Consider the following 12,227-nt stretch of genomic DNA (forward strand, 5'->3'; position numbering starts at 1 on the left):
ATGAGACTTTGAAATAGTAGAATTTTTTTTTTAAAATAAGTTTGGCCTATTTCTACTAGCAGATACCATTCAAAGCAAAGAAATAATACAACATGGATAAGCAGGTCTCTCCCTGAGGTGGTTTTCTATAAAAAGAATTGGAAGGAAAATGAACAGTCACCATTTACTAAGAAGAGAAAAAAACAAGCTCAAGAGCAGAACTGATATAACAGACACTGGCTGAAAGAACATACCTTTCCCTCTCTCCTTCCGTGACGTCATATAAGCGGTTGGCACCTCCATCAGCACAGGCTCTTAAAAGAGCTGCAAAAAGAAAAAACCAAAGAATATTTCAATATAGGAAGCTTAGAGCAGTATCTTTCAAAGGATGAACGTTAAAAGGCACTCAGACACACACACACACACTCATACTCCCCTCCCTGAATCATTTCACATTCAGCCAGGGACACTGCTGGTACTAAAAACGACCCTACACATTACACACATAAGCGAGACAGAATCACCTAAGACAAAGTGTATTTCCTTTTTCCATCTTTTCCAATTCCCCTTATTAAATAAAGGAGAAGACTGTATATGATGTCTTCAGTAACTCTTAAAGCTTGTTTTTCCTTCTTTATAATAGAAGGTAGGCCTCGGGCTCAAAAACAGGTAACAGGACATAGCTTATAACTTTGCTCCCTTATTTATTTATTTATTTTATTTATTTATTTATTTTTGGCTGCGTTGGGTCTTCATTGCAGCCCGCGGGCTTTCTCTAGTTGCAGTGTGCGGGCTTCTTATTGTGGCGGCTTCTCTTGTTGTGGAGCATGGGCTCTAGGTGCGCGGGCTTCAGTAGTTGCAGCACGCGGACTCAGTAGTTGTGGCTTGTGGGCTCTAGAGCGCAGGGTCAGTAGTTGCGGCACACTGGCTTAGTTGCTCTGCGGCATGTGGGATCTTCCCGGACCAGGGATCGAACCCGTGTCCCCTGCACTGGCAGGCGGATTCTTAACCACTGCCCACCAGGCAAGTCCCTTGCTCCCTTATTTTATTAATTTTTATAGAAAATTTCTATTTATGGCAGGTATTAAGGGTTTCCATATTTTACTGTGATATGAAAGATTTCTTTTAAAAATAAATCATAAGCATAACATCATAAGTTTATTTTAAAGTATGAAGTAACTAATAATCTAGATATATGTGACTGTAAAAATTGAGAAGTTGGTACAAAATTGACTGAAACTTGGGAAGCACTAAGATAATCAGATAAGGCAAAAGAGCCCCAGCTGCCTCTCTAACTGGGCCTTTTTATCTCTTGGCTTACCGCGCTTTTCCCCTAGTATCACCCTAGGATTTGATACTGCTGGTCAATCATTCCTTGAAATTTTCTTAGTCCATGGTCTACTATTTTTGTCATTGTTACTTCTCTAATTTCTAATTTTCCTAGAAATGGTCAGTATCTTAGCATCAATTCATCCCTTTATTTAAAAAAAAAAATCCTTTACCTAATAGTTTCAAATCAAACTTTTTTTTTTTTTTAAATCCTGGGCGATATAAGAGCGAATGCTGAGATGTCTAAGATTCTAATTCCTCACCCTGAACAGACCAAAGCCTTGCCTCTGTCCCCACATAGCTGTTAAAACCAATCATTAGGTCATAAAAATCAGCAAAGACCTTGGACACCAGCAGTTTCACAAGAAATAAACTATAGTCGGCCCTCCATATCCAAAGGTTTCAAATTTGGTCCCCTGTTGAATCTGTGGAAGGGGGCTGAATTCCAGTATTGCACCGTTTTATATTAGTGACTTGAGCATCTGCGGATTTTGGTATCTCAGGGGCTCCTGGAACCAATCTCCCACGGATACCGAGAGACAACTGTATTTTTCTGAGCTACTTCTTCATTTTATTGCACTTATGAAATCACCTTCCCTTTTTGCAAATTTAGCTACACATTTAAAAGAATGTTTATAAAATCTACCTCCAAATTTCTAGGTGTTTAATAACAGGTGGAATATTGGAAAAGACAGCTAATTGACCGTACTGGCATGAGTAAAGGTCCCAGAGAATTTTCCACTAATCAATATATATGGGAAATAGTTTTCTGTGTCCTATATTATATCAGAAATAACACAGAGGCCAAGTGGGAAAAAAAAATTCCTTTTTTGCTTCAGCTTCTTCATCTGTAAATGGTAATAGTATCACCTCTGACAGAGTTATTAAGCAATTAATGACTTAATAATTATAATAGCGCTAATCACAATACTGGAACATAGTAAGCATTCAACAGACTAAAGCATTCATTAGTCCTCTTCCTCCATTCCTGTTAGAATGAAACTAAAGTCTAAAAAACACTGTTTTTCTAGAAAAGAAAAGCTAAGGTCCTTAAAAAGTACAAAACAAAAATAAGAGTTTTTACAAGATATCTAAGAGGGACATCTCATTTTACCAATTACCGACAACACATATTTCCCTTTAAGGAAAGGGACCCAAATTCAAATTATACCACAAACATAACCTGCAGAAGATCACAAAATATTCTGCATATTTCCTAAATACCAAAAACTAAAAGTTCAAAAACATCAAAAGCTAAATGGAGAGATAATCTCACATACAAAAGATGCTGTAGAACAAATGAATAGGGAGATGGAAAAGACTGATAAACAGAAACAGATTGTAAACTATCAGTAATTACCCTCAGAGTATATAAAACATTTCTCTGTAAACAAAATTAACAAGCCTATTGTATCTTTTTTATGTAAGATCTTTTTATGTAAAATTGATTCACTGAAGTAAAATGAAAATCTAGAAGTAGTGGCCAAGGATTATCAAATAGAATGACTTGTCATGTTTTCGCACTATATTATTTTACAAATGTCAGTTGAATTCAACATTTATACCTATTATGCGGCAGGCCCTAAACAGAATAGAAAGATGAGTAACAGAAAGAACTAGTTCTCCAGACTCACACTATTGTGGAAAAAGGAGAAAGAGAAGCACATATATACATTGCACTGTAGACGCTGATGAGGGCTATGACAGAAGCAATGAAACATGATGGGAGGACTGGGACAGGAGACATTAATTTCAGTGGACAAATCTGTAAAACTGTGTATGATTAACTCTAGTTCAGCTAAAATCAGTGTTACTTTGATAATCCAAAACTGTTTTCTCCTGCCTGTTATTTCTCACACCCAGACTTAAATTGGTATTTTTAGAGCAGTTTAATAAAAGAGAAATACCTAAGTCTTAGGAAGTAAACTTGTCCACATCTATTCCTGTTTTAAATGGCTAAAAGAGTTAAAATAACCGTGATGAAATCTGTGGACCACTCTTTCATTACCTAGAAGCTGGGATTGGGGTGCAATCCATCTGAAAGAAAAAACAAGCTCCAGTCTGTCCCTAAAACTATTTTGTTTTGTTGTCAATAAAGCTTAACAAAAAAGATATACTCTACCACTTTTAAATCTTATTAATGAAATATTTTCCATGTACTTAAATAAAATTGCATTTGGAAAACAAAATTTCAAGCATGTATTACATAATGTTGGCATGAATTCATTGGTAGCAATTTGAAAGCTGAGTAAACAAATCACTATTAATGAAAGTGACCAACTAAAAAAAATCAGTAGTAGAGGACACTCTCAAATAAGATATTTTTGATAAATCACGAATCAGCCTCAAAAATATATTCACTCCATCATCATTTAAATTGTCCCAAGCTTTAATGAAAAGAAGTTACTGCATGAGTTATCTTTAATGTAAAAATGTCATTGGCTCATACAGCAAAATTTTTGCAGATTTATCAAATACTACAGTTTCAATGGTTGAATAGTTATTTACTATGCATCAGGCTGATAAACAGCTGAAGACTAAAATACATTAAAATCTCTACATCAACTTTATATATTGGTACTACCAATAAGCATACTAAATACATCTTAAACTAATATTTTTTTTAACCTGGCTTAAGTTACTGTTACTGACAAATAATGAAGAGCTCCACTCACAATCAGAGGTTAATTGGTTAGTTCATTAATTTCTGTTGAATAAAGTTGGACAGAAATGATTTGACTTTCTGAAAAGTAGACTACTATATTGGTTCCAAGTATTAAGATGTAAGAAAAAATAAAGTAAAATCAAAGAAACATTTTTCAGTGTCAGTCAACTGAAAGAACACTAGATATAAAGGATTTTGATTCCAATCTGGATCAGCCACTTATTAGTACTATGACTGAGCTATTCCCAAGTGTGCTGATTCCAATGCAAAATAGAGTATTATATATATTTTACCAAGCTCACAAAATTTTTCAGGAACTGGAGAGAGACAACAAAGATAAAACCAGAAGGAAGTAGCATGGGGAAACATATTCTCTTATATGCTGTTGATAAAATTATAACTTTGAGAGACAGTTTGGCAGATTTCTAAAAATTTCAATGTGTATGTCCTTTGATCCAGAAATGCTATGTAGCCTCTATAACACTTGCCCAAATTCACAAGGGCGTATGTACAAGGATAGTCACTGTGATATTATGTGTAATCCTGAAAAAGCTGTTAGCAAACTTAAATGGTCATCACTTGAATATTGGTAAAATATATCAAGGTCCTTGTATGGAACCATTAAAAAAAAAAAAAAGTAGCTCTTATATGTATTTATATGTTATCTCTTGTAAGATATATTGTTATTTAAAACTTTAACTTTTGGTCAAATCTTCCTTGCAACAGCAACTTAGAGAATATACAGAAGTATGCCTAATTCAATAAAACTAAGAATTGTACCAAGGTTACTATGTCAAGAATGCTTATCCAAGTAATCAGTGATCAGCATTGATAAGATGCACCCACACTGGAGAAAGGACACTAGACCTACACCCTGAGGAAGCTCATCATAACAGCTCAAGAGACCCAAGAATCCATGTCTTCCCTGGTCAGAAGCATACCAAACACGGAGTGACCAGAATGTTTGAAAGTCACTCCTGGGAAGTAACTAGACGTTCACTATTTTTGTTAACAATCAATATTTATTACCTGTCTTGAACTCTTCCTTAAAGCTAAGTAAACTTAGTGTTGGGTAAAGCCTATCATGTCTTCTTAGTTTGCTAATCCAAGTCCAAGACCACTTCTGTATTGCACACAATGAACTCTTTAACCTTGATTATTTATAAGGAATAGGCATGCGATCATGGAAGACACTTTCTCACTCTTACATTAAACACTGTGCTGCTAAAAATATTTTTACAAGAAATATGAATTATACTGTAATTACCATTTTAAAACCAATAATAATAACTAAAAAGGAAAATACACATAAGGTAACAAGAATAATTTCAGATCCAATCCCATTATTAGGAGAAGGAATCAAATATTTGACAGACTTGGTCAGGATTGAGTTGAAGGTGCCTACATTAATCTGGAGGAAAGCAAAGATCCAGAATCTTATGTAGAAGATGTCTTACAGAATTCCTGGACAGCTAAATACCTCCAGTTAGCCAGATCCTGTTTACTCCTAACACAGGTCCTTCTTCCCTAGTACCCCAAAGATATACTTAGTCTTTGTGTACCTGAAATCAATCTAGTCTATTGCTATTACTGGTTTAAGCCAGGATTCTCTCCCTGCCTTAGAAACAATAGTAAACCACGTAATTCCCAACTTGTATTCTTCTACCCATATGAGCTAGTGTGGCTGGAAAAAAAAAAGGGGGGGGGGGTACCTTCTGGACTAGCCTCAGAAATAGTCTACCAACAAGTACACATTCTTTATTAAGAAGTGATAATCACTTATTAAACATGTGAGGACAGACACAAATACTTGGATATCAGAAAGTTCACTATCAGGCATTACAGAGGAAAAGTGGTTTGTCTTTTGTTTTATTTTTATTGCAGTAAGAACACGTAACATGAGATCTACCCTGTTAAAATTTAAGTGAATAATACAGCGTCATTAACTACAGGCACAACATTGTACAGCAGGATCTCTAGAACTTAATCATCTTGCGTAACTGAAACTTGACTTCTGTTGAACAGTATAACTCCCCATCTGTCCCTGCCCCGAGCCCATGGCCACCACTGTTCTATCCTCTGCTTCTCTGAGTTTAACTGTTTCACATATAAGGGGAATCATGAAATAATCTGTTTTTCTGGGACTGGCTTCTTTCATATTGTATAATGTCCTTCAGTTTCTGCTATGTTGTTGCATATTGCTAGATTTCCTTCCTTTTTAAGGCTGAATAATATTCCATTATCTGTATATTCCACGTTTCCATTCATCCATCAATGGACATTTAGGTTATTTCCAGATCTTGGCTATCTTGAACAGTGCTGCAGTGAACATGGAAGTGCAGCTATATCTTTAAGCCTCTAACTTCAATTCTTTTGAATAAACAGCCAGAAGTGGGATTGCTGAGTCATATGGTAGTTCTATTTTAACTTTTTATACTCTTTCTCATAGCGGCTGCACTGTTATGCATTCCTACCAACAGCGAAGTAAGGTTTGAGTTTCTCCACCTCCTCACGAATACCTGCTGTCTGTCTTTTTTTTTTTTTTTGATAATAGCCAAACTAAGAGGTTTGAAGAGGTATCTCATTATGGTTTTGATTTGCATTTCCCTAATGATTAGTAACATTGAGCGTCTTTTCATATACCTGTTGGCCATTTGCAGGTCTTCTTTGAAGAAATGTCTATTCAGTTCCTTATCCAATTTTTAATTGGGTTATTTGATTTTTTTTCTGGATATTGAGTTGTTGGAGATACTTACATTTTTGGAAATTAATCCCCTATTATATATAAGGCTTGCAAATATTTTCTCCCATTCTGTAGATTGCCTTTTCACTCTTGCTCGTTTCCTCTGCTGTACAGAAGCTTTTTAGTTTGATATGGCCCTATTTGTCTAATTTTGCTTTGTTTGTTTTTTGATGTCATGTCTATGCAATCATTGCCAAGACCAGTGTCCAGAAGCTCTTCCCCTATGTTTCCTTCTAGGAGTTTTACACTTTCAGGTCTTACATTTAAGTCTTTAATCCATTTTGCAGTGAAGATAAGTGTTTTTAACCAATTTTCATCACTAGGGACAATGCTAATATAAAGCCGTACTTCATATTTTATACTTATGGCATCCAAGAAGGTCTAAATCAATTAATTCTTCCAGAAATATCTCTTGCTTAAAAACATTGACCTGTAAGTAGTCTCTGCCGTGTTAAAACCTCAACCATATCATGAAGCCTAATAAGAAATATACTTTATATAAGGACTCATGGAAGGTTTCCTTTAAAGAACTATCATCCTTAAACACATTTAGGTGTTCACTTTTAGTATTTCTTAAATACTTCATAAAAAACAGAATGTCTGTTTAGGATATTTCTGTGATTTAAAAGAGAAGTTATAGGATCTTCCTTGGAGACCTTCACAAGTGGGGAGTGTTAAATATATCGGTCAACGATAAAAACAAGGGAAAAATACATCTAAGATACTATCAACTATATATACAGTAATAAAGGTATTGATTTTTACATTTACACAATTTTAAGCACAAGAAATGGTTACAGTGGTACTCCTGCAGAAGAGGACAGGGTTAGGACAAAGATTTATTTTTTGCATAACTAATTTTCTTCAAGGGAACGCTGCTCTTGCACTCACAGCCCGTAAGTGGCGTTAAATCTACACCCAAATTCAGATTTGGCACATGGCTCAGTTCATGCTGTTACATCTCCTGCCTGGGGGGACTGATTCAGAGACAGAGGTGTGATCCAATCAAAGGTAATGAAACCTAGGGAGACTTCCCAGGTTCCCTTTTCTGCTGTCCTGCCACCTGAGAGACTGTAAACTTGGATCTATGATGGGCTATCATATCAGCCCAGAGCATGGGGCCAATACAGGAAGGTAAAACTAGGAGACAAGAGTACTGTTTGAGTCCCCATAGTCCTAGCACTAGCCTTTTTAATTATTGGGTTGGCCAAAAAGTTTGTTCAGGTTTTTCTGTAAGACATTATGGAAAAACCCAAACGAACTTTTTGGCCAGCCCTATACATGCGTTAACAAGTTCCCTTCTTTGGCTCAGGCCAGTTTGAGTTGGGTTCTCTGTCATTTGAAGCTGAAGGAGCCTTAACTAATCCAAATATTAATTTCTACTTCAAAGACACAGAATCTTCCTCTTGGTTGGAGAATACTACCTTATTATGCCTCAAGTCTATACTGCATCAAGGCCTTAAAAGGAGGTATATATTTTTGTAGGTAGTTAGCTTATTATGTATACACTCTCACCTGCAAAGCCTTGATTATGGTCCAAATCAGTCAGTCCGTAGACATGGTTAACGGACAGATTAGCATGCTTTCCCTATGGAGATGTTATTTCATGGGGAAAAACTTCCATTCAAAGCCTTTCATGGAAATACGTGCTCTCTGAAAGAGAGAGCAACAATTTACTTTGCTCACAGGAGTACCAAGATGCATAATTAATTGCTGTTTAGATAACTCTTTCAGAGTTTTAGATGAAAGGTTTAATTTACAGTATACTTATGTGCAATTATTAAGAGAGCTCACATTATTTGTAATATCCCACAAACTGTGAGTGGAATACTCTTTAAATTTTAGTTAAGTCAGTAACACAGAATTATCCTTATTTAAAATATAAAGCAAATGGTATTTATATTGAGCATCTACATGCACAGTGCCATGCTAGCCCTAATGGGCTAGTTCACGCCATGTAACGAAAAATTTTTATTACCTTTAGGTATATGCTGCTGTGTAAATTCTATTACCCTTTCTCTCTACCACCTTCTACCTCCTCCTCTCCTAGTTATGTGCTATGGAGATAAAGTGTGACATTTAGTCATCTCTGATGCTCTTTATAAAGTCTACAATCAGGTACCGCCTTAACACTTAGTGACAGCAAATACTTCATTACGAAGAAATCTTAAAAACAACCAAACATCAAACTGCCTGTCTATCCTAAAGTGGCATGGGGAAATTTTTCTTAAAGATGAGTAAAGCTCATCATGTGTAAAAACTACAAAGAAGGAGGCAGCGCAGAAAAACAGGGTCTTGTAAATTAAGCTAGCATATGCAAGTTTGTCCTAATGTGAGTTGTTAGGAATAAAGGCTAAGTGCATTCTCAATCATTAAATTTCTACTAAAGACTGGCCATTCTTTAGGGACAAGATGGCAAATACGCCTACTCAATCCACAGGGAATAAGGAAACATATAATAGACCTTTGTTGGTGTTGGTTATAATACAGGGTTGCTCAACCTTGCTACTATTCACAATCTGGGACTTTGTTGTAAGGGGTCGTCCAGTACATTGTAGGATGTCCAGCAGTGTCCTTGGCTTTACCCACTAGATGCCAGTCATACCCGAGTTGTGACAACCAAAAATATCCACAGAAAATGGCAAATATCCCCTACTCACCAAAAATCACTCCCAATGCCCAAACCGGAGGACCACTTACACCTCAGCAGGCTGCCCAGAGTCCCATCATATCCAGCTGTAAGGCAGACTGCTCATCGCTATTCTCGAAAATTCCAATTTAAAAGCAAGACTATCACCCAGAAACTACATTCTACCTAGCTACCAATGTCAGGTGGATTAACAAAGCAACTTATGTCCCAGCTAAATTGCCGTCCATAGACCACTACCTAACACCATACACAAAAATAAACTCCAAATGGATTGAAGACCTAAATGTAAGACCAAACACTATAAAACGTAGAAGAACATATAGGAAAAACACTCTTTGACATAAACCACAGCAAGATCTTTTTTGACCCACCTCCTAGAGTAATGAAAATTAAAACAAAAATAAACAAATGGGACCTAATTAAACTTCAAAGCTTTTGAAAAGCAAAGGAAATCATAAACAAGATGAAAAAACAACCCTTAGAATGGAAGAAAATACTTGCAAACGAATCAACAGACAAAGGATTAATCTCCAAAATATACAAACAGCTCATGTAGCTCAATATCAAAAAAACAAACAACCCAATCAAAAAATGGGTGGAAGACCTAAATAGACATTTCACCAAAGAGGACATACAGATGGCCAAGACATACAGGCCATACAAGAGGCGCATGAAAAGATGCTCAACATCACTAATCATTACAGAAATGCAAATCAAAACTGCAATGAGGTATCACCTCACACCGATCAGAATGGCCATCATCAAAAAATCTACAAACAGTAAATGCTGGAGAGGGTGTGGACAAAAGGGAACTCTCCTGCACTGTTGGTGGGAATGTAAATTGATACAGCCACTATGGAGAACAGTACGGAGGTTCCTTAAAAAACTAAAAACAGAACTACCATATGACCCAGCAATCCCACTACTGGGCATATACCCTGAGAAAACCATAATTCAAAAAGAGTCATGTACCACAATGTTCACTGCAGCACTATTTACAATAGCCAGGACATGGAAGCAACCTAAATGTCCATCGACAGATGAATGGTTAAAGAAGATGTGTCTTCTTATATACATATATACAACGGAATATTACTCAGCCTTAAAAGAAACAAAATTGAGTTATTTGTAGTGAGGTGGATGGACCTAGAGTCTGTTGTACAGAGTGAAGTAAGTCAGAAAGAGAAAAACAAATACTGTATGCTAACACATATATATGGAATCTAAAAAAAATGGTACTGACGAACCTAGTGGCAGGGCAGGAATAAAGATGCAGACATAGAGAGAACGGACTTGAGGACATGGAGGTCAGGGGGAAGGGGACGCTGGGGCAAAGTGAGAGAGTGGCATGGACATATATACACTACCAAATGTAAAATCGATAGCTAGTGAGAAGCAGCAGCATAGCACAGGGAGATCAGCTCGGTGCTTTACGACGACTTAGAGGGGTGGGATAGGGAGGATGGGAGGGAGGCTCAAGAGGGAGTGGGTATGGGGATATATGTATGCATACGGCTGATTCACTCTGTTGTACAACAGAAACTAACACAGCATTGTGAAGCAATTATACTCCAATAAATGTGTATAACTAAATAAATAAATAAATTGCCTTCAGTCTATCCCAGATGCAAACCTACCATCTTATCCTCTCTCTTAGACTTTTTGAATTCTCAATAAGATCTCTCCTACCATCCGTACATGTATTAATATCTATGACATTCCACGTAATCTTCCAGCATGATCCCACACCCTCTTTATTTGTGCCTCCTACTCATTTGAGACTCTATAACTAAATTATTGCCACCAGTGACAACAGTCAAAGTCAGGTCTTTCCGACTGTGTGCTTATAGCTCACATCATCTGCCATGACAGATGAGAAACCACCATTACAGATACCACCATAGACAGGGAACAGGAAAAATGACAACTTCTATTATTAGCTCAATTCATTTCATCATGTACAAACATTGGTAAAGCGGCAGTGACAAAATAATGAGATGTGGCAGATTTCTATGAATGAGCAAAAATAATTAAATGCCCAGAACTACCAAGAAGAGCTGGAATAGAAGAAAAGAGCAATGACGGTGGCTGGTTCGCTTGGCAAAAGTAAGAGCTTTTAAACAAAACTCACTTTGTTGATGCGAATGTGTTACGTAATGGAAGAAGGCAGAAGCCATGGAACCAACTTACCTCCTCTGCCTGCTCATTCAGCACCAGAATTCCTTCACCTCTCCTTTTTTTTTTTGTTTTTATGGATCGGTGGTATCAGATCTCAGAACTTACAGGCAAGACATATTTCAATTGAGAGATTTATTTTTGCATCTATCAATAGTGAAAATGTGTTAAAATCAGATATTTGTTACACAAGTGATACATTTATCTTATTTTGTAGAGATAGAAGAAAAAAATACCTAATCGGATCATATCTGTACCTTTCCAAGTACCTTTGACAAAATATTTTAACACAATTTACTGAGAGTTTCTAGCAAACAAACCTATTCTTTTAAACAATAATCATTAAATCTAAATAGTAATGATAGGATAATTTCAGCAACTGGGCCTTAATACAGAAAAACTAGAAACAGAAAAAATTACATATTTTTACTACCAACTAATGTAAGAATTTCACATATTATAATTTTATAATTAACTACACTCCTTTTCTAACTTAGCAGAGTCAAGCTAATTCTTCTTCCTGGTTAGGAAAAAAAAAGTTTTGGGGGAGGACTGTTTGACAGCTATTAGTAAGAATAAGGGGAGAGGAATTAGAGATAATATTTCTAGAAATAGATGAAAAGAAGAAGAATCATTGGGTTCCTGTTAAAAGCAAGAGATAATTACCCAACAATTCATACTAGGGC

The 12,227-nt window shown here is 36.3% G+C and overlaps 1 protein-coding gene across 5 annotated transcripts in view; it reads right to left on the minus strand.

Moving 5' to 3' along the window:
• TPK1 (thiamin pyrophosphokinase 1) overlaps positions 1–12,227 on the minus strand; it is a 354,991-nt gene that overhangs the window by 224,501 nt on the left and 118,263 nt on the right. For 3 of the 5 annotated variants that reach the window (XM_082473895.1, XM_082473892.1, XM_082473894.1), the window contains exon 4: positions 234–303. The exons of the other annotated variants lie outside the window; for them this stretch is intronic. In XM_082473895.1, coding sequence (XP_082330021.1) covers positions 234–303 — 70 coding nt within the window. The remainder of the gene's footprint in view (positions 1–233; positions 304–12,227) is intronic. 5 annotated transcript variants of the gene reach the window in all.

The sequence above is a fragment of the Balaenoptera physalus genome, assembly GCF_965194825.1.
Source record: "Balaenoptera physalus genome assembly, chromosome: 8".
Lineage (NCBI taxonomy): Eukaryota > Metazoa > Chordata > Mammalia > Artiodactyla > Balaenopteridae > Balaenoptera > Balaenoptera physalus.